General features: G+C 45.4%; 1 protein-coding gene across 3 annotated transcripts in view; it reads right to left on the reverse strand.

Moving 5' to 3' along the window:
• The window catches only part of MCF2L2 (MCF.2 cell line derived transforming sequence-like 2), a 279,331-nt gene extending 258,461 nt beyond the window's left edge, over positions 1-20,870 (reverse strand). Inside the window, exons 1-2 of one of the 3 annotated variants that reach the window (XM_064366849.1) lie at positions 19,599-19,681; positions 15,470-15,572 (exon numbers count right to left, since the gene is read on the reverse strand). In XM_064366849.1, the coding sequence (XP_064222919.1) occupies positions 15,470-15,494 (25 nt within the window). In that variant the 5' untranslated portion in view covers positions 15,495-15,572; positions 19,599-19,681. Of the gene's footprint in view, positions 1-15,469; positions 15,573-19,598; positions 19,744-20,846 lie in introns of those variants that run through there. The other 2 variants (XM_064366852.1, XM_064366848.1) reach the window with 2 other exon arrangements.
• Between the last annotated feature and the right edge of the window lie 1,784 nt (positions 20,871-22,654).

The raw sequence follows: 22,654 nt of genomic DNA on the forward strand, positions 1-22,654 counted from the left end.
GTAATCCCAGCTAATTGGGAGGCTGAGGCAGGAGAATCACTTGAACCCAGGAGGCGGAGTTTGCAGTGAGTCGAGATCACGACACTGCACTCCAGTCTGGTGACAGAGCTACACTCCATCTCAAAAAAAAAAGTATGTATGTATGTATGTGTGTGTATATATATATATATATGGCTAGAAGGGTTAAGGAAATGGTTTTTTGGCCAGGCACAGTGGCTCCCACCTGTAATCCTAGAACATTGAGAGGCTGAGGCAGGAGATCACTTTAGCCCAGGAGTTTGAGGCAAGCCTGGGCAACATAAGGAGACCATGTCTCCAAAAAAAAAAAAAGTTTTTTAAAAAACAATTGCTAGAAAAAGGGAATTTCTCCTGGAAGATATTTTAAAGTTATTATCAGTAATAAAATAAAAAGAATGAAACAAGACCCAGAAACAGATTATAAACTCAAAAATAACAATATGTAAAGAATGAGGCATTGCCCATCAGTGAAGAAATGCTTAATAAATGCTACTGAGGAAACTGAGTCTCACCGCATATCATAGACAAAAATATATATAAAAAATTTAAAAGTTGTGTGGAAAAAAAACACTAAAAAATACTAAAAAAAAAAAAAAAAAACCCTGATAATTATTTACTTATTCTTTACTTGAGGAAGAATATAAAAGTAACAGAAGAGGCCAGGTGTGGTGGCTCACCCCTGTAATCCCAGCACTTTGGGAGGCTGAGGCGAGTGGATCACCTGAAGTCAGGAGTTCGAAACTACCCTGGCCAACATGATGAAACCCTGTCTCTGCTAAAATAAAAAAAAACTCGCCAGGCATGGTGTTGGATGCCTGTGATCCCAGCTACACAGGAGGCTGAGGCAGGAGAATCGCTTGAATCTGGGAAGTGGACGTTGCAGTGAGCTGAGATGGCACCACTGCACTCCAGCCTGGGTGACAGTGAGACTCCTTCTCAAAATAAATAAAATAAAAGCAATAGAAGAAACTGTAACCAGCAACTTCCCTAACTGCTAGGGGTTACAAGTGTGAGTCACTGCACCTGGCCAATAACATCATTTTAAATATTATTTCCATATCCTCTAGCTTCTCCAATCTCTTCCCCCCCAGAAAAGGATCTATGTGAGGAAGGAAAAAAAAGAGAGAGACCATAGATCTGCCTTCAAGCTTAAGGTCATTCTTTCTTTCAAGGCAAAGCTCACTGTTGAGCTTTGTTGTCCAGGGAAGGGTTATTGACCATAGAGGCCTAAGCAGAGAATACAATAAATTGAACAACTAGTGCAGAAAGACCAATGCAATTTCTAAAAGCGGCTGTTCCCCTTATCCCACCAATTAAATAGCTTTCCCCTCTCCATCTACCGAAATCTTTTCCTTCCTTCAAGATCAGTTTGAGTCACATCTCATACGAAGCCTTTTCAAATCACTGAAGCTCACAATAACTTCAGCCTCCAAACGCTCACAGCACTATCCATATTGGCAATTGATCAAGCATCAACTTGTGACTTTTTGCCGTCTTTCTTAATATAACTATCAGATTGGGCCTCCAGTCCAGCGGCCTACAGGCGTCCTCTCCAAACCCCTCAGATCCTTTGTCATCTGGGTCAGGGACTCATGGGTGACTCAGCTGGTGTTAAGAGCTCAGGAACTCAGATTCCCCATAATTCTCTCCCCATGACAGCTGGTGCGCCATATGCCTGGCCCAGTGCCTTGGTCGTGATGGGTGCTGTCTAAATACCATCTGTTCACTGACCAGTGGCACCTTAATGTAGCTATGGTGCCTGAGCACCTAGGCAGTCACACAGGGGAGGTGACATTCTGAATATAGAGCAAGGTTCCTATTTTTCCCAGGGCCAGCCCTTAAAACTGCCTAAGTATTTTACATTCTTACTGATTCTAAAAGTTGAAAGCATAAGGCCAGCACTTCCCAGGTTATTAGCCTTGTTTTGGGTGACTGTTCAGCTCAAAGCCCTCTTCCCTGAGGACTTCTACCCCCATCCCAAGATCCAGCTACAGCTGAATAAAGAGCCAATCTGCAGAGAAAAGCAGAAGAATGGTATAGACACAGGAGGGAAGCAGAGCACAGTGACCAGGTGACACCAGAGAGAGAACAGCTGTCTTAGCTCCTGACTGTGCACCTTGCTGATGAGGCCCAGGGCAGACCTCCTGTTCCTAGGTTCTGTGAGATACTCCACAGCCTGGAGAGCACGCAGCATGGAGTAGCAGCGGTCAGGAACTCAGACTCTGAGGCCAAGATAACCTAGGTTCAAATCCTGATCCTGCCACTTACCAGAAAGATGCTCCAAAATGAACTTTTTTGACTTTGTTAATTTGAATAAAATATGCATGTTTTTGGTAATATCAGTGTGTTCAATTCCAAAATCTCTTAAGTTTATTATAATAATTATTGCCTGCCAGTATGAAATAAGTGCTTGAATTTCACAAGTCCATGATAATGAGATAGTCTTCCTTTTCAGACTCATTAACATCAATCAATCCCCATTTTTCACAATAAGCAGAAAGAGCACTTGCACTCATTTAGGAAGAGCTGGTCCACTGTGCCAGATTTGGGCTCAGAGGCCATCTGGCTGGGTCATATTCACTAACACCCAAAGAGAAGTAAATGTGACAAGAGCCTCACCCTTCAAAGAAAAATGCCAAGACAAACAGCACTATTTCCATTTTGATCCTAAATGATTTCAACTATCTGGCAGAGATTTTTTAATTAGCCATATTAATTAAGTGTAATTTTAGCAGAAATGTTAGGCTACCTGAAACATTTTTTTTTATAGGGCACATACATGAGCCTTTGGAACACAAGCCTGTGGCCATAGCTGAGACGTACAGGAAGCCCTGATAAGAGGCCAGCTACCCAGACTCCCTGACATCAGAGATCCTTGCCTTAGTTGGTTCCTGGATAACAAATGACAGGAAGCATTTTCATCAAGCTCAGCATCCTTGAAAATGAATTATAGTTGTTTCATATTCAAGATCCTTGACATCTGGCTAAACACAGAGAAAAACTCTGAGACCCAGTTTTCTGGTATAGATTGCAAAGGTCGCAGTATGGCAAGCACTGTAACACGCTGGAAAACGCTATGATGAAGGCAGGCTGTGTACACGAATGACGTTTTCTCCGTGAGATGCACAGAAGGTAAAAAGCCAAGGAGATGTTCTGCTTCCATTGGAAACCAGAATGCTACAGACAGGCTCAGTCCTACCCTAACAACAACAAAAGCTCAGATAAACTACAAAATCATAACTTTTCTTAAATGTATACAAGCAAATAAGAAGCAATCACCTCTAAGTTTTAAATTAATTGTGTAAGACTGAGTGAGAGTAGACTAATGGGAGCATACAGAGCCCCTAGGAGTCAGTGCAAACGGAATTCACAGCCACTTGCAGGCTCTTCTCTAATAGTATTTGTTTGCTTGTTTGCTCGTTTTGAAATGGGGTCTCCCTCTGTCGCCCAGGCTGGAGTGCAGTGGCGCGGTCTCAGTTCACTGCAACCTCTGCCTCCCGGGTTCATGTGATTCTCCTGCCTCAGCCTCTGGAACAGCTGGGATTACAAGCATGCGCCACCATCCCCGGATAATTTTTGTATTTTTAGTAGAGACGGAGTTTCACCATATTGACCAGGCTGGTTACAAACTCCTGACCTCAGGTGATCCACCCACTTTGGCCTCCCAAATTGCTGGTATTATAAGGCATGAACCACCGCATCCAGCCTTCTCTAATTGTATATTTAGTGGATTCCTTAACATTTTCTATATACAAGATCACGTCATCTGCAAACACAGACAGTTTTACTTCCTTTCCAATCTGGATGCATTTCTTTTTTTTTTTTTTTTCGGCCTACTGCTCTGGCTAGAACATTCAGTACAACGTTGAATAGAAGTGATGAGGATGGACGTCTTGTCTTGTTCCTGATCTTTAGGGGAAAGCATTCAGTCATTCAGCACTAACTATGATGTTAACTGTGGGCTTTGCATAAATACCTTTTATCGGGTTGAGGAAACTTCCTTTTACTCCTAGAAGCGTTCGTTTGTTTTTTATCAAGATAGGGTGTTGAAACTTGTCATATGACTTTTCTGCCTCTACTGAGATGCTTATGTGGGTTTTCCCCTTTATTCTATTGATATATGTATTACATTAATTGGTTTTTGGATGTTGAACCAACCTTACATCCTGGGAAAAATCCCACTTGATCATGATGTATAGTCTTTTTTGTATGTTGCTGGATTTGGTGCTAGAATTTTATTGAGGCTTTTGTGTCTACAGTTGACCCCTGAACAATATGGGAGCTAGGGTGCCAACCACCCTAACAGTTGAAAATACCTGTATAACTTTTGATTCCCCCAAAACTTAGCTACTAATGCCTACTGTTGACTGGAAGCCTTACCGACAACATTAACAGTGGATTAACACAAATTTTGTATGTTATATGTATTACAAACTGTATTCTTATAATAAACCTAGAGTAAAGAAAATGTTTTAAGAAAATCATAAGGGAAAATATATTTACTATTCATTAAGTGTTAAGAGGACCACTATAAAGGTCTTTATCCTCACTGTCTTCACCTTAAGTGGGCTAAGGAGGAGAAAGAAAAAGAGGGGTTGGTCTTGCTATCTCAGGGTCACGGAGGAGGAAAAAAAATCCATATATAAGTCAACCCGTACAGTTCAAACCTATGTTGTTCAAGGGTCAACTGTATATTCATAACAGATTTAACTTGTAGTTTGCTTTTCTGTTGCATTTTTCTCTAGTTTTGGTATTAAAGTGATAGTGACCTCATAAAATGAGTTGTGGTGTATTCCCACTTCTTCATCTTTTGGAAGAGTTGGTGCACAATTGGTACTAATTCTTCTTTAAATGGTTGATAAGAATTCACCAGTGAAGCCAGCTAGTCCTGACCTTCTTTTGTGTGGAGGAAAGTTTTTTAAAAATTACTAATTCAGTCCCATTACTTGTTAAAGTTCTATTCAGATTTTCTCTTTCTTGAGTCATTTTTCGTAGTTTGTATATTTTTAGGAATTTGTCTGCTTTATCTAGGTTATCTTATTTGTTGGCATATAGTTATTCATATCATTCCTTTACAAGTCTTTTTATTTATGTAAGGATGGTAGAAATGCTCCCTCTTCCATTCACATAAGTCATTCTTCTTTTTCTCATTACTCTATAGCTAAAGGTTTATCAATTTCATTTTTTCAATTAATTAACTTCTGATTCTGTTTATTTTCCTTTTTATTATTTATTTATTTATTTATTTATTCATAGAGATGGAGTTTCTCCATGTTGCTCAGCCTGGTCTCAAACTCCTGACCTCAGGTGATCTGCCTGCCTCAGCCTCCCAAAGGGCTGGGATTACAGGCGCGAGCCACTGTGCCTGGCCTGATTCTGTTGATTTTCTGTTTTGATTTTCTACTCTATATTTCATTAATTTCCTCTAGTCTTTACTATTTTCTTCCTTCTACTTTAGACTTAGGTTGCTCTTCTTTTCCCAGTGTCTTGAATGTGGAAGTTTGGATTATTCATTTGAGATCTTTCTTCTTTTTTAATGTAAGCATTTTCAGCTATAAATTTCCCTCTCAGTACTGCTTGATTTATGTCTTGATTCTCATTCCTCTTAAAGTATTTCCCTCGTGATTTCTTGTTTGACTCATTTGCTCTTTATAGGCATGCTATTTAACTTTCACATTTCTGAGAATTTTTCACATTTCCTTGTTATTGATTTCTAATTTTATTCCATTTTAATTAAAGAACACCCTTTGTATAATTTCAATCATTTTAAATTTGTTGAGGCTGTTTTAGAGTCTAGAATATGGTCTGTCCTGGAGAATGTTCCATGTTCCTTGGAACACTTGAGAACGTTCCAAATGTATATTCTGCTGTTGTTGAATGGAGTACAGGTCTAGCTGACGTATAATGTTGTGCAGGTTTTCCATTTCCTTGTTGTTCTTCTGCCTGTTTGTTCTACACATTATTGAAAGTGGTATATTGAAGTCTCCAACTATTATATTTAATCATTGAATTGAATTTTTCTTTTTGAGATGGAGTCTTGTTCTGTCGCCCAGGCTGGAGTGCAGTGGTGCGATCTCTGCTCACTGCAACCTTCGCCTCCTGGGTTCAAGTGATTCTCTTGCGTCAGCCTCCCAAGTAGCTGGGACTACAGGCACGTGCCACCACACCCGATTAATTTTTGTATTTTTAGTAGAGACGGGTTTCAACATGTTGGCCAGGCTGGTCTCAAACTCCTGACCTCAAATGATCCACCCACCAAGGCCTCCCAAAGTGGTGGGATTACAGGTGTGAGCCACCACACCCAGCCAATAGTTGAATTTTCTATGACTCTCTTCAATTCCACCAGTTTTGCTTCAAATATTTTGGAGCTCTGTTTTTAGGTGTTTGTAATTATTATATCTTGCTGATAGACTAACCCTTTTATCACTATATAATATCCTTATCTCTAGTGACTTTTTTTTTGTTTTAAAGTCTACTTTATCTGGTATTAGTATCATCATCCCAGCTTTTGTATAGTCACAATTTGTATGATACATCTTTTCCCATCCTTTTACTTTTTTATGTCTTTGAATATACTAGTTGTATATTTGAATATAAAGTGTGTCTCCAGGAGACACCATATAGTTGGCTCTTATTTTTTAAATCCAGCCTGACAATTTTTGCTTTTTGATTGGATCATTTATCCATTCATATTTATTATTATTGACATAGTGGGATCCATGTCTGCCATTTTACTTTTTGTTTTCTCTGTATCTCACATTTTTCATTTACTGCTTTCTTTTATATTAAATAAAAATTTCCAGTGTAGCATTTTAATTCCTTTGAGAACATTTCATTATATATTTAAGTTGTTTTATTAGTGGTTATTCTACAGTTTATCATATAGATCTTATCAAAATCTACTTCTGATTTATACTAACTTAATTAAACTTGAGATATAGAAATGTTACTTCTATATAGTGCTAAGCCCTCTTCCCATTCTGCTACTATTATTGTTATATTATTGTTACTACTATTGCTACTATTGATACTATATCTACATATGTTATAAACTGAACAATACATTGTTATAATTACTGCCATATAATCTTATGTTTATTATAGAATCTGAGACAAGAAAGGAGACATGTATATATTTCCAGAGTTTGTAACATTAACCTTATTTACTATTCCTGCTTCTCTTCATTTGTTTCTACAGATTTGAGCTATGCTCTGGAGTCATTTCTTTATTCCAAATGCAGCTTTTCTCCTGCCCACTTCCTCTGTGCTGTTGTTAAATATATTATGTTATTGAATATTATAAACCCAACAGTACATTATATGCAGATGCTCCTCAACTTACAATGGGGCTATGTCTTGATAAAGCCATTATAGGTCAAAATAACTGTAAGTCAAAAATACACTTAATGCTGGCAACACAGCAGACAATCCCTGACTTATGATGGCTTGATTTATGATTTTTCAACTTTATAATGGTACGAAAGTGATATAGTTGGTCCTCTGTATCTGTGGGCTCTGTATCCATGAATTCAACCAACTGCAGATCAAAAATATTCAAAAAAAATACAATAAAAAATAATACAAATTCTAAATATAAACTACAGCAACTATTTACATAGCATTTATATTGTATTTGGTATAGTAAGTAATTTAGAGATCAGGCCAGGCATGGTGGCTCACACATGTAATCCCAGCACTTTGGGAGACTGAGGCAGGTGGATCACAAGGTCAGGAGACCAAGACTATCCTGGCCAACAGGGTGAAACCCTGTCTCTACTAAAAATACAAAAAAAAAAAAAAAAAATTAGCTAGGCATGGTGGTGCGTGCCTGTAATCACAGCTACTCAGGAGGGTGAGGCGGGAGAATCACTTGAATCACGGAGTCAGAAGTGGCACTGAGCTGAGATCGTGCCACTGCACTCCAGCCTGGCAACAGAGCGAGATTCCATCTCAAAAAAAAAAAAAAAAAGGTAATTTAGAGATCATTTAAAGTATACAAGAGGATATGCATAGGTTAATGCAATACTACATCATTTATAAAATGGACTTGAGCAGCCAAAGATTTTGGTATCCATTGGGAGTACTGGAACCAATCCCCCTTGGATAAGAAGGGATAGCTGTATGCATTCAGCAGAAACTTAACTGTAATAAGTCACAAGAAGCTCTTCAACTTATGATGAAGTAACATCCTGATAAACCCATTGTACAGTCAAAAAGTTTTAAGTTGAATCATTGTAAGCTGGGGACCATCTGCACTTTTGTTTAACATAATTGCTTTTTAAATCAGTTAAGAAAATAAAGAAGAAATATGCATTTACAGTGTCTTTCATAATCACATAATTACCTTTACTGATGCTCTTTGTTTTCCATATGGATTTCAATTACTTGCTTTCAGCCTGAATAACTTCCTTTAATATTTCTTAAAAGGTAGATCTGTTAGCAATTAATTATCTGTTTTTGTTTATCCAGGAATATCTTTATTTTGCCTTCATTTCTTAAAGATACTGTATTAGTCTGTTTTCGCATTGCTATAAAGATACTACCTGAAACTGAGTAATTTATAAAGGAAAGAGGTTAAATTGACTCACGGTTCCACATGGCTAAGGAGGTCTCAGGAAACTCACAATCATGGTGGACGGTGAAGGGGAAGCAAGGCATATCTTTACAGGGTAGCAGGATTGAGAGAGAGTGTGCAGTGGAAACTGCCACTTTTAAAACCATCAAATCTTGTGGCCAGGCCTATAAGTCCAGCACTTTGAGAGGCTGAGACAGGCAGATCACCTGAGATCAGCAGTTTGAGACCAGTCTGGCCAACATGGTGAAACCCTATCTCTATGAAAAATGCAAAGATTTGCTGGGTGTGGTGGCATGTACCTACAGTCCCAACAGCTACTTGGGAGCTGAGGCAGGAGAATCACTTAGACCCAGGAGGCAGAGGCTGCAGTGAGCTGAGATCATGTCACTGTACTACAGCATGGGTGACAAAGTAAGACTCTGTCTCAAAAAAATAAAATATATAGGCTGGGCAAGGTGGCTCGTGCCTGTAATCCCAGCACTTTTGGAGTCTACGGTGGGTGGATCAACTGAGGTAAGGAGTTTGAGACCCAACATGGTGAAACCCTGTATCTACTAAAAATACAAAAATTAGCCAGGCATGGCGGCACATACCTATAATCCCAGCTACTCTGCAGGCTGAGGCAGGAGAATCACTTGAATCTGGGAGGTGGAGGTTGCAGTGAGTCAAGACCTCGCCACTGCACTCCAGCCTGGGCAGTAAGAGTGAAACTCCATCTCAAAATAAATAAATAAAATAAAACCATCAGATCTTGTGAGAACTCCATTACTATCGTGAAAACAGCATGGGGGGAAACACCTCCATGATCCAATCACCTGCCACCGGGTCCCTCCCTCTGCATGTGGGGATCAAGATTCAAGATAAGATTTGGATGGGGACACAGAGTCAACTATATTATTCCGCCCCGGCTCCTCCCAAATCTCATGGGAGATTTTACATTTCAAAACCAGTAACGCCTTCCCAACAGTCCCCCAAAGTCTTCACTCATTTCAGCATTAACTCAAAATTGCAAGTCCAAAGTCTCATCTGAGACAAGGCAAGTCCCTTCTGCCTACGAGCTTGTAAAATCAAAATCAAATTAGTTAGTTCCAAGATACAATGAGGGTGTAGCATTGGGTAAATGCTTCCATTCCAATTGGGAGAAATTGGTGAAAACAAAGGGGCTACAGGCCTCAAGCAAGTCTGGAATTCAACAGGGCAGTCATTAAATATTAAAGCTCCACAGGTCACAACATAGTCTCAACTCAGCCATTTCCATCAAAAAAAAAAAAAAAAAAAGATAAAGCTCCAAAATGATCTCCTTTAACTTCACATCTCACCTCCAGGACACACTGATGCAAGGGGTGGGCTCCCAAGGCCTTGGGCATCTCTGCTCCTGTGGCTCTGCAGGGTACAGCCACCACAGCTGCCTTCACAGGCTGCTGTTGAATGCCTGCAGCTTTTCTGGGCACACAGTGCAAGCTGTCAGTGGATCTATCATTCTGGGGTCTGGAGGATGGTAGCCCTCTTCTCACAGATTCACTAGGCAGTTCACCAGTGGGGACCTATGCGGGGGCTCCAACACAACATTTCTCCTCCACACTGCCCTAGCAGAGGTTCTCTGTGAAGGCTCCACCCCTGCAGCAGACTTCTGCCTGGACATCCAGGCATTTCCATACATTCTCCAAAATCTAGGCAGTTTCCCAAACTTCATCTCCTGTCTTCTGAGCACCTACAGACTCAACACCACGTGGAAGCTGCCAAAGCTTGGGGCTTGTGCCCTCTGAAGCAATGGCCTGAGCTGGACATTGGCTCCTTTTAGCCATGACTGCAGCTGGAGTGGCTGGAATGCAGGGTACCATGTCCCAAGGCTACACAGAGCAGTGGAGCCCTAGGCCTGACCCATGAAACCATCTTTTTCTCCTAGGCCTCTGGGCCTGTGATGAGAGGGGCTGCCATGAAGGTCTCTGACATGGCCTGAGGACATTTTTCCCATTGTCTTGGCTATTAACATTCAGCTCCTCACTACTTGTGCAAATCTCTGCAGCCAGCTTGAATTCCTCCTCAGAAAATGGGTTTTCCTTTCCTACCACATGGTCAGGTAGGCTGCAAAATTTTCAAACCTTTATGCTCTGCTTCCCTTTTAAACATAAATTCCAATTTCAAACCATCTCTTTGTGAATGCATATAACTGAAGTTTCAGAATAAGCCTTGAATGCTTCGCTGCAGCTGGGCATGGTGGCTCATGGCTGTAATCCCAGCACTTTGGGAGGTCGAGGGGGATATGTCACTTGAGGTCAGGAGTTCAGGACCAGCCTGGCCAACATGGTGAAACCCTGTGTCTACTAAAATTACAAAAATTAGCCAGCCTTGGTGGCATTCACCTGTAGTCCCATCTACTTGGAAAGCTGAAGCATGAGAATCACTTGAACCTGAGGGGCAGAGGTTGCAGTGAGCTGAGATCATGCCACTGCACTCCAGCCTGGGCAACAGAGTGAGACTCCATCTCAGGGGGGAAAAAAAAAGAAAAATGCTTTGCTGCTTAGAAATTTCTTCTGCCAGATACACTAAATCATCTCTCTCAAGTTCAAAGTTCCACAGATCTCTAGGGCAGGGGCAAAATGCCACGAGTTTCTTTACTAAAGCATAGCATGAGTGACCCTTACTCCGGTTCCCAATAAGTTCCTTATCTCCATTGGAGACCACCTCAGCCTGGACTTCATTGTGCATATCATTATCAGCATTTTGGTCAAAACCATTCAACAAGTCTCTAGGAAGTTCCAAACTTTTCCACATCTTCCTGTCCTCTTCTGAGCACTCCACATTGTTCCAACCTCTGCCTGTTACCCAGTTCCAACGTCACTTTCACATTTTCAGGTTATCTTTATAGCAGTACCCCTACTCTTAGTTCTAATTCTCTCTATTAGTCTGTTTTCACACTGCTATAAAGATACAACCTGAGATGAGGTAATTTATATAGGAAAGAAGTTTAACTGACTCACAGTTCTGCACGGTTGGGAACGCCTCAGGAGACTTATAATCACGGCAGAAGGCAAAGGGGAAGCGAGGCATATCTTTACAAGGCAGCAGGAGACAGAGTGCACGTGCAGGGAAACCTGCCACTTTTAAAACCATCAGAACCTGTGAGAGATCCCTCACTATCACAAGAACAGTCTGGAGAAAACCACTCCCATTACCCAGTCACCCTCAACCAGATCCCTTCCTCAGCCTGTGGGGATTACAGTGGGTGGGGACACAGAGCCAAACCATATCAGATAGTTTTGCTGAGTATAAGATTCTTGGTTGACAATTTTCTTCCTTTAGCACTTTGAATATGTCATCCTGCTGCTTTCTGGTCTCCATTGTTTCTGATGACAGTTGGTTGTTACCCTTATTAAAGTTACTTTGTACATGATGAGTCATTTTTCTCTTCTTTCAAAATTTTCTCATATTTCACTTTCAGCATTTTTTCCAATAATATGTTTGGGTGTGGATCTCTTTGCCTTTATCCTACCTGAACTTCATTGAGCTTCTTTGATGTATGTTTTTCATCAATTTGGGGAATTTTTTAAAACATTATTTCTTCTGATACTTTTTCTGCTCCTCCTCTAGCTCCTCTCTTTACCTTCCATGTATATTGGTGCACTTAATAGTGTCTCACATTTTTTAAGGCTCTATTCATTTTTCTCTCTTCTTAAGATTGCATAATCTGTCAATCTATCTTCAGTTCCTTGAGTCTTTGTTCTTCCAGTTCAAATCCACTGTTAAGCTCCTCTAGTAAATTTTTCATTTCAGTTATTTTAGCTTTTTATATAGATAAGGTCTTGCTACGTTGCTCAGGCTGGTCTTGAACTCCTAGCCTCAAGCAATCCTCCTGCCTGGGCTTGGGATTACGGGCATAAGCCACCACACCTGGGCTCTTTGAATATATTTATTGTGGCTGTATTGAAGTTTTTGCTAAATCTGACATCTGGGCTTTCTCACAGGCAGTTTCTGATGTCTGATTTTTGTTTAAGGGTTACACTTTCCTGTTTGTTTGAAGGTCTCATAAATTTTGGTTGAAAACTGGACATTTTAGGTAATACACTACAGCAACCACGAATACTGATTCCTCTTCTCCCCATGTCTGTGGCTTGTTGTTTGCTTGTCTGTTTAGTGACACAGCTAGACTGTTTTAGTGAAGTATATTTCCCTTGAAGTGTAAAGACACCGATGTCCCTCCTCAGACAGTGCCACTTTGGTTGTGCCTGTAGTCTGTGTAGGTTTAACAGAGTTGTACTGCCTGTCTCCCTTTCTGATCTCTGTGCTGTCTGCCTTCACTGATATCACACCCAGCTGTTAAACTCCACTTACTTACTGCTTGCTCTCTTGTTTTCACCTATGCCCTGGGCATAAATTGCTCCAGTCTTATCCAATTAAATTCAGGCAAAGATCGTTGTTGAGGCCAATCTTTAGGTTACTTATAATTCCAGTAAGGTTCTTCTTAGCTGCCTCTTTCTCTGGTTCTCTCTGATAAAAAGCTGGCCTATGGTTTAGCTTGTTGCTCTCACAAAGCTACCAGGCTCCCGTTAATTTCTTGCTCTAAAAATCTCCATTGTATTCAACAGTGCCTTTAGACTTTAACTTTCCCATACTCTGTTTTAGCTAAAACCAGTTATTTTGGGAGGCGCTTCAAATCCTCAATTCTTCCAGACTGTCTCTACTTCTAAGGAAAATCTCAGCCAGGGCAGTAGACTGGTCTTGGCTTGCCTCTCTCAATGTCGAACCGCCATTTATTCGGGAGCTGGGGCAAAAGCAACCAGGTCTCAGTATTCTCAGGCTGCTGCACCTGGGATAAAGCTTCTGTCCTATGAGTGGGGGCTGGGCGGAAGAAAGTAGACCCTGACCTCTCAGCTGGAGGCTCTGCAGGAACTTGGCCTCTGCAACTTGGAGTTAGAGAAGATAAGAAATGCTGGACACTCCATCCTGGCCAACATGGTGAAACCCAGTCTCTACTAAAAATACAAAAATTAGCTGGGTGTGGTGGTGCACGCCTATAGTCCAAGCTATTTGGGAGGCTGAGGCAGGAGAATCGCTTGAACCCGGGAGGCGGAGGTTGCAGTGAACCTAGATAGCACCACTGCACTCCAGCCTAGAACAGAGCGAGACTCCATCTAAAAAAAAAAAAGAAAGAAAGAAATGCTGGACACTTGGCCCTCCTGACAAGGGACTACATCCCTTGACTGAAAGCTGAGGAGAGACGAGCTGGGAGGGATGAGGAGAGAGCAGGTCAAGCTCAGGTATCACAGACACTCACTATTATTACCAAGATTTAGTAGATTTTCTTGAATAAATGTATTTTTTCATTTGCTGTATGCCCTTCAAACAACTTCCAGAGACTTTAGAAGGCTGGTTTTGAAAATAATTTTCACAAAGTACAGTTGCTTCACCCCAGGACTCTTCACATTGGCATTTCTGGAAATGGAACTCCAACTCCACAACTGTTGTTTTTTTTTAATGTAATGAAATGTTAAAGGCAAGAAAGCTTCTGTAGACATTTAAACATTTCTTAAATTTTATTTTGCACTTTTAAATTTGTCTATCAATTTTTTTTAGGTTTCAAACATTTTGAGTAGCCCTTAGAATCTGTGAACACTAGGCACAGTGTCTACAGAGCCTAATGGAAAAATTAGTCAAATGTAGTCAGATGGGGGAACGTGTCCAGCCACCCCACTGGGCACATTCCCAGCTGAGTAGCAGATACCCCACTCTAAGTAGACTCTTCTTTCAGTATCAGCAGCTGAGGCATGGACCCTAGACATTTCAGCTGCTAACTCCATTGTTTAATAATGAGCCACGGGCTGATTGTTTCAGTTTAGTATTCTTCTGGCTACATGTTATCAACGCTGACTGTGTCCCAAAAGTAGCAACCTGGGTTACAGATCAGAGCCTCTGTCACCAAAATAGGCACCAACCCAATCTCCGATTACACAAGGAATGTTTCAAAGGATATTCTTTAATGCTTCACAGTTAATTGGGTGTAGCCAAACATATGAAGTCATTTTAGAACAATGATAAGATCAAAATGTAAAATAATTGCTTCTGATATGAGGGGCAAGGTGGAAAGTGAGCCAGGCTGGAAACGCAAAACCTCTATGAGGAGTTACTGACATAAACCATCTTGATGACTATGGGATTCCAGTGACTGGAGGCCCCATGTGAGCCATATAAGCCCTGTCTATCAAAATCCTAGAGCAATCTGAGATGCATGCCTATAAAGTCCAGGTTACTCAGACAGCACCTCCACATACGAACAGCAGTACAGCAAAAGTTGCAGATATTTCAACAACTGAAAGGGATAGGATGGGGAAAATCAAACAACACTTTTCTGACACTGAAATTCTGTAAACCCATGTGACTCTATGGTCCAGAATAAAGGGGAAAGGATGGTGCTATATGTGTCCTGTATGGATAAAAACACATCTAGACACTGTGTTCACATGTGAATCACATATTTTATAAGGGTTCCTGACAAATGGACAAAATCCAAAGAAGGAGAACCCTCCAGTGAAGCACATCACATGGAGAACACACAAAGGGCTTCATGTTTGCTTTAAAATGGGGCTTTGGAGACAAAATAGTTACCTACAAATATTTTATAGCTGTCCTTAAAAATGTAAAAACTGTCTGGTACTCAACACCCCAGCTCCATTCCAAAACACAATCAATCATTCATCTATTCAGCAATCATTTATTCTGCAACTCCTTAGATGAGGCCCTGGTGAGTGGGTATCTAGGGTACACAGATAAGTAATGAAGAGTCTAGAAGCAGAGCAGGTTAAACAAGCACACAACCAACCAAGTAATCATAATACGGGGAGAGTATGGGAGGCATCATGTGAGCAGAACAAAGCTTACTTTGGAATTCAGAGTCAGGAGTCATCACGTCCCACTAGCAAGATCAGAAATGACACCATGAAGGAGATGGCACTGCATTGGGTTTCAAAGGTGTTTACTGGTTCTGTGAAGAGAAATACACTAAAGACTTATTCTGTAATAACCTACCCTGGGCTAGCATCACTGACTCCATCTTAGCTGTAAACTCCAGCCTAGCTTCCCCCTCCCTACCACAGCCCCTCTGAGTGCATGACTGGGTCATGCTGCACTTAGAAGTGTTGAAGCGTACTGTTCCTAACACTTGTAATCACTATAACCAAATCCTACTTGGCAGACCCCACCCCCTGCTATTGTAAGAAAAACATTTCCCTTTGATCATTGTGTAGAAGGAGCCTGAACATTCCCCTTCTTGGTGACACCTGTGCCCGCAGCCCCTTCTTCTAACCTGCTTTTCTGCTTCTGTAAAATTCCGCTTCAGCTAGGCTCCCCATCTCCTACCTAAATCAAGGTATAAAAGATAATCAAGCCGGGCACGGTGGCTCACGCCTGTAATCCCAGCACTTTGGGAGGCCGAGGCGGGTGGATCACGAGGTCAAGAGATCGAGACCATCCTGGTCAACAAGGTGAAACCCCATCTCTACTAAAAATACAAAAAATTAGCTGGGCATGGTGGCACGCGCCTGTAATCCCAGCTGCTCAGGAAGCTGAGGCAGGAGAATTGCCTGAACCCAGGAGGCGGAGGTTGCGGTGAGCCGAGATTGCGTCATTGCACTCCAGCCTGGGTAACAAGAGCGAAACTCCATCTCAAAAAAAAAAAAAAGATAATCAAGCCCCTTCCTAGGGGCCGAGAGAATTTTGAGCATTAGCCGTCTCTCAGTTGCTGGCTAATTAAAAAAGGACTCTCAATTTGGAACTCAGTGTGTGGCACACTCCTTCTAACTCGCTCGGTTACAACAATTTCAGGTGGAGGGGAAAAGAAGTGCAAACACTCAGAGGTGAGAAAAGAGCTAGAAAGCATAAAGGGACAGAGCCAAAGAACTGAAGGGTTCAAGCCAACCAACAATAGGCATAGACAGCTCAGGTATTAGGGAATAAAGCTAAACTTTATAGGCCAAACAGTGAAGAGCCTGCATCTCAGGCAGCGGAGAACGGCGAGGTGCAGGTATCAAAGGCTCTGGCATATAGAGTGCCGTGTTTGTTTGACTCGTAGTATAGATCAGAGGCAGACACAGAGAGACAGGAGGTTTGCACAATGGCTAGTTAGAAGGAAATGAAGTCCCAAAGCAGGAAAGAGGCAGGTAGTAGTGGAAATGGACATGAGGAAAGAACGCTGTGAAGTATTTCAGAAACTGAATCAACAGCACCCAAGACACTTAGGGAAATATGGGAGTGGGTAGGGAGGGATGACTAAATGATCGAGGCTAAGGGATGTGGAAAGAGCAGAAACGCCTGCTGGAGGAGAAACTGACTCAGGGTCAGAGGAGCCCGTGAATACAGAAGACAGTGTGGCTACCCTGGCAAGTGGCTAGGACAGAACCAGGAGAATGTTCTAACCCAAAGCCTTGCTGCAAGCACCTCTCAAACCTTCCCCAACTCATGATCACCTCCTAGAAGCTACTTGATAAGGAAATACCTGAAATGAACAGGCAAGCATAGAGCCAATCCACCCTTGAGAAGCTCCCTGGCTACTCAAGGCGACCCTCCGTAAAGGCAGAGGCTGTTGTAGGGTTAGAGAAACGCCCCCTCCACCTTGAGATTCCCCAACTGGACATATGAAGAACTTCATTCTGGCCTGAGCCTGCCACTCACTCCCCCTGAAAACTTAAAAGATGATCTTCTCTGAGTCAGCTCCTTCATTTATAAGATCTGATTTCATTTGTAAGATCTGATAATAAGAGATAATGAGTACTCCACCCGTTTCACAGGTTTTAGTAGATTAAGTATGAGGAGACAGAATGTTGCAAAGCACATGAAGCCAAGGGTCATTGAGAAGTTGGGAGCAGAAACTACAGCAAATTCATATGTGTATTCTGCACGGAGCTGCCTAAGGAAGGAGGGAGGGAGCAGGTAGGCAAGAAAATACCACAGCCGGGGCAGCACAGGCAGCTAAGCGTTAGTCAAGGAATACTGCCTGCCAGGTTTCAAGAACAGCCTGCTCCAGAGAAGTAGCAGGGTCCTTTAAAATCATCCAGGTCAACCTCCTTGTTTAACAGATGGGAGGCTTCGCCCCGAGGGAGGCCCAGTAACCAACAAAGATCTTAGTGCGTGACAGAAGGACCAGGGCTATGTCAATAACCAGAATGTCTGTACAATCACTGTGCACACGGTACTTCTACCCACATTATTTCACTTATCTTCACCAGTAGCCTTTGAGCTGGGTAGGGAAGTATTACTAAAATTCCTATTTTTCAACCTGAGATTGAATGACTTGTCCGGGGAAGGATTCAAATCCAGGTGGTCATGCTCCCAGCCCACTGCTCCTTCCCTATACCACAGTTGCACGCACGTGCTGGGTTTCAGCACAATCATTCCAGCTTTCATCATATTTCAAATTCCAAATTCAGTTTCATTAGAAGTTCTTAGCTGGACACGGTGGCTCATGCCTGTAAACCCAACATTTTGGGAGCCCAAGGTGGGCAGATCACCTGAGGTCAGGAGTTTGAGACCAGCCTGACCGACGTGGTGAAACCCTGTCTCTACTAAAAATACAAAATTAGCCGGGCATGGTGGTGCGTGCTTGTAATCCCAGCTACTTGGGAAGCTGAGGCAGGAGAATCGCTTGAACCCGGGAAGTGGAGGTTGCAGTGAGATGAGATCACACGCCATTGCACTCCAGCCTGGGCGACAAGAGTGAAACTGCATCTCAAAAAAAAAATTTTTTTTCCTCTTACTTCTCACTGCCTTCAGCCATGTTTCACATTCAGCTTTACCTGGTAGGATCTGACTGGCCTTTTGTCTTAAAAGTTCAGTGTCCACATTTGACACTAGAAACTTTTTTCTAAAACTGAATGATCAAAACTGGGACTTCCCATATAAATTATCTTTACAAAGTATGCCCTTACAAGCGCATCATTTGAGATCTGCATGATCATGAAGCAACATTTTTTTTCTTTGAGACAGTTTCACTCTTGTTGCTCAGGCTGGAGTGCAGTGGCGCGATCTCGGCTCACTGCAGCCTCCGCCTCCCGGGTTCAAGCGATTCTCCTGCCTCAGCCTCCTGAGTTGCTGGGACTACAGGCATGCGCCACCACGCCCGGCTATGAAACAACATTTAACATGCAGATACCAAGAAAGCAGCTTTAACAAATGTGTAGAAAATGAAGGCAAATAGTTCCTGGCTTTATCAATAAAAGCTGATTTGCATTCACGGGAGGACCTCTAAGTGCAGTCAGCAAGAGGGAAAATGATCCCCATAATTCCGAAGGTCGCCCACATCCAGAGGTTCTGAAACTGATTGTGCGTCTTTATTGAGGGAGGTCCAGGGAAGGCGTAGGGGAGGAAAGTGCTAAGAAAAAGCTGATTGGGAACTCTCTCGATGTCCTCTTTCCCTTAGTCTGTAGGGCCTGATGGTCCATCACAACCCTTCAGGAGTAAGGAACACGTTTTGCTCCTCTTTTCAACTCAGGGAAGAGGATTAAAATTGCTCAGCCTCTCTGGCTTGCAGAGGTTTCTCAAGGGGATCATCAGGGGCGTCCTAACCCCTCCAAGCAGCACAGTAACAGGCCTGGGGCCCGGCTGAGCAGGGCCCTCCCATGAAACCTGCCTCTCCCTGCACTTTCTCATACACAAGCCGTCAGCGGCGTGGCAGTCATTTCTGCGGAAATGCACCCGTATTCGTTCCTCTTAAGCCCTCTCCTTTCTCAGTAACCCCAAAACCAGAACGTGTAACTTCCCACCCACGCCACTCCCGTGCTAAGCAGCTGACGGATGCTAACAACCCAGCAGCTCTGGGCTTGGGGCTCAGCGGACTCGGCAACCACCTGGCGAAGGCGCCTTCCTCGGACCCCCGACGCCCACCAGCGGCGCGCCCCAGGATGTCCCCCGCTGGACGCCGCAGGCAGGACCCCGAGCGGCGAGGCCCAGACAAAGCCCAGAGACCAGGTCCCCACCCGCCATTCATACAACGCAGGAAAAATGAAAGCTTGTTTACCGACATGCGTGGTCACTGCGGCCAGTCGCCGGCTGAGCTCCTCGGGGGGCATCTCTTCTTTTAAGCAAGATCGCACGTCACTGAAAATCCACTCCGTGCAAATAAAGCCAAACAAACTGTGTCTACTGCTGAGGTGGCTGATGTTTTCACGGCATCCCCGCCCGAGGATGCTCTGCCCGCGCCCTCTTCCTGCCTCTCCAGGCGCGAAACGAGTCCCTCGCCGCCGAGCCCAGCTCTCCCTCGCCACGCCACGCGCGGGCTCCCGTGACAGACAGAGTCTGACGCTTTCCTAGCGTCCCAGGTGGACCGGGAGGGGAGCGGCCGCTCTGCAAAATGAAGCGAGTCGCCAGTCTGGCCGGGCGAGCGCCGCGGACTCCAGATTCGCGGTCCCGGCCGCTGGGTCTCCGGCGCCGCCTCCCGGGACTGCGGGGTGAGGGAAGCCCCGCCGCGCGCAGGGATGGCGGCAGGTGGTAGCGGCTCCTCGGCGCCGGGCGCCCCACGCCCCCCACGCCCTGGCGCCGCACGCTCCACGCCCCCCACGCCCCCCACGCCCCGTACACCCCCACGCCCCGGGCGCCGCACGCCCCACGCCCCCCACGCCCTGGCGCCGCACGCTCCACACGCTCCACACGCTCCACGCCCCCCACGCCACGTACGCCCCCCATGCCCCAGGCGCCGCACGCCCCACGCCACGCACGCCCCCCACGCCCCGGCGCCGCACGCCCCACGCCCCCCACGCCACGCACGCCCCCCACGCCCCGGCGCCGCACGCCCCACGCCCCCCACGCCACGTACGCCCCCCACGCCCCGGGCGCCGCACGCCCCACGCCCCCCACGCCACGTACGCCCCCCACGCCCCGGGCGCCGCACGCCCCCCGCCACGCACGCCCCCCGCCACGCACGCCCCCCCGCCACGCACGCCCCCCGCCACGCACGCCCCTCACGCCCCGGCGCCGCACGCCCCACGCCCCCTCACGCCCCACGCCCCCCACGCCCCGGCGCCTGACGCCCCACGCCCCACGCCCCGCAAGCCACACGCCCCACACACCACACGCCCCCCCCGCCCTGGCGCCGCACGCCCCACGCCCCACAAGCCCCACGCCCCACACACCACACGCCCCACGCCCCACTCCCCTCACGCCCCGGCGCCCACCTCTTCCCGCCCGCGGGGGCGCCCAAGCGCCGCCCGTTTTGGGAGGCTCCCTGCGGGGAGCCCGCGCTCCAGACCCCGGGGTGGGGGCTACTCACGGTCCTTCCTCGGAATCGTGGGGCGGAGAGACAACGATGGAGGCGCTCCAGCCGCACCGGGGTTGGGATCCTCAGACGCGCGCCGGCCGGGTCTCCGCCCCTCCTTCTTCCCCGCGTGGTGTCTGCGGAGGCACCGCGGAGAGAAGTGGACTGACCCTGAGAGGTGCTGCCATCCCGCAGGACCCGGGGCGCAAGGCTGGGTGAGGCCCCGCTGCAGGCCCCAGCTCCTGACCGGGGGGCGGCTGGCGCGTTCCCCCCGCCCCCACTGGGGTTGTCCCACGCGGTTCTTGGCCTCCGCTGGCCGCACCTGCGCTGGAGCCCGGCGCGCGGGCTGCATCCGACGAGGCTGGGCACACTTGGGCGCTCGCGGCTCCCCTGCGCGGGCCTCTTCCTCGGTGCAGCTGCGCCCCTGCCACCGCTCCGTCTGTCACTAGTTGGGCGCGCCAGTGCTACCTTCTAGAGAGGCTGTGGCACATCCTCCATGCCGGTCCTCCTCCCCATTAGCCCGTGGTTTCCCTAGGTGGGCCCAGACACTTTCTGAATGGCAGCAAAAGACTAACCCCATTTCAGCAGAGCTCCGCGGGAAACGCCTGAACAAATGCGAATTCGGTCAGGTTGTCCCCTAATCCTTTCTACAGCTGGAGTCCCTGAATACTCAGCCGGCAGAGTGCCAGGACCACCTATGCGGATGTTCTTAGCCATCTCTTTCCTCTTCGATATGTAAAAAGCCAAGCTGTGAACACCCTGGATCCAAATTCTAGGAGTAGCCACCCATCCCAGGGGGTTGAGGACATTTTTTAATGCTTTCTGTAACAAGTGTGGGCTGTGGTTGAGAAATGACGTTTATCTGTGACATGAGATTTGTAGAAAGGTTCTTCCCCCTGTGAAGTTGGGCACTTTGCACTCTGCCTGCAAAGCAAAGATTTTTTTCTTTCCTTTTTTTATTTTATTTTTTTTTAGAGATGGGGTTTCACCATGTTGCCCAGGCTGGTCTCGAACTCCTGGGCTCAAGCGACCCGTCTGCCTCTGCCTCCCAGCGTGCTGAGATGACCTGTGTGAGCCACCATCCCCGGCCACAGAGCAACCATTTTCACAGCCACCTTTTGCAAGAGATTGAAAAAAGGGTTAAAAGGCCGGGCGTGGTGGCCCACACCTGTAATCTCAGCACTTTGGGAGGCTTAGGCGGGCGAATCACGAGACCAGGAGTTCAGCCTGGCCAACACAGTGTAACCCTGTCTCTACTAAAAATACAAAAATTAGCTGGGTATGGTGGCACGCACCTGTAATCCCAGCTACTCCGGAGGCGGAGGCAGAGGTTGCAGTGAGCCAAAACCGTGCCATTGCACTCCAGCCTGGCAACTGAGTGAGACTCCATCTCAGAAAAAAAGGGTTAAAGAACCAGAGGAGGAGAGGCAGCTTTTGAATTATGTTTCCATGGTGGTTTCTGGCTATCAAAGGATCACAAGTATTTTCAAGGAACCAAATGACGTGTTTCCTATTGAGAGTAGTCAGAACCCTGGTGCCCAATCAGAGCCAATTGTGAGTTTTGGTCAGCAGAAACCAACACCTTGTAAAGAAGACAATGATATGGGGTATGCTGGGCTGGGAGTATCAGAGCCACTTCGAAGATCTGGTAACCTCAGTTTCCTGGCTTAGGCCAGGTACTTATGGATGAGAATCATGAAAAGGAAGAAGGAATGGAGAAGAGAACGGAAGGAGGAGGAGCTTACAAATAAGAATGAGAACAAAAAGAAAGAGATAGAAAGGAAATAAATCACACTCAGAGTGCTGGTCCCATTTTTGGTACT

Source organism: Aotus nancymaae, unplaced genomic scaffold (genome assembly GCF_030222135.1).
Source record: "Aotus nancymaae isolate 86718 unplaced genomic scaffold, 86718_ANA_hifiasm-v0.15.2.pri h1tg000067l, whole genome shotgun sequence".
NCBI classification, from domain to species: Eukaryota; Metazoa; Chordata; class Mammalia; order Primates; family Aotidae; genus Aotus; species Aotus nancymaae.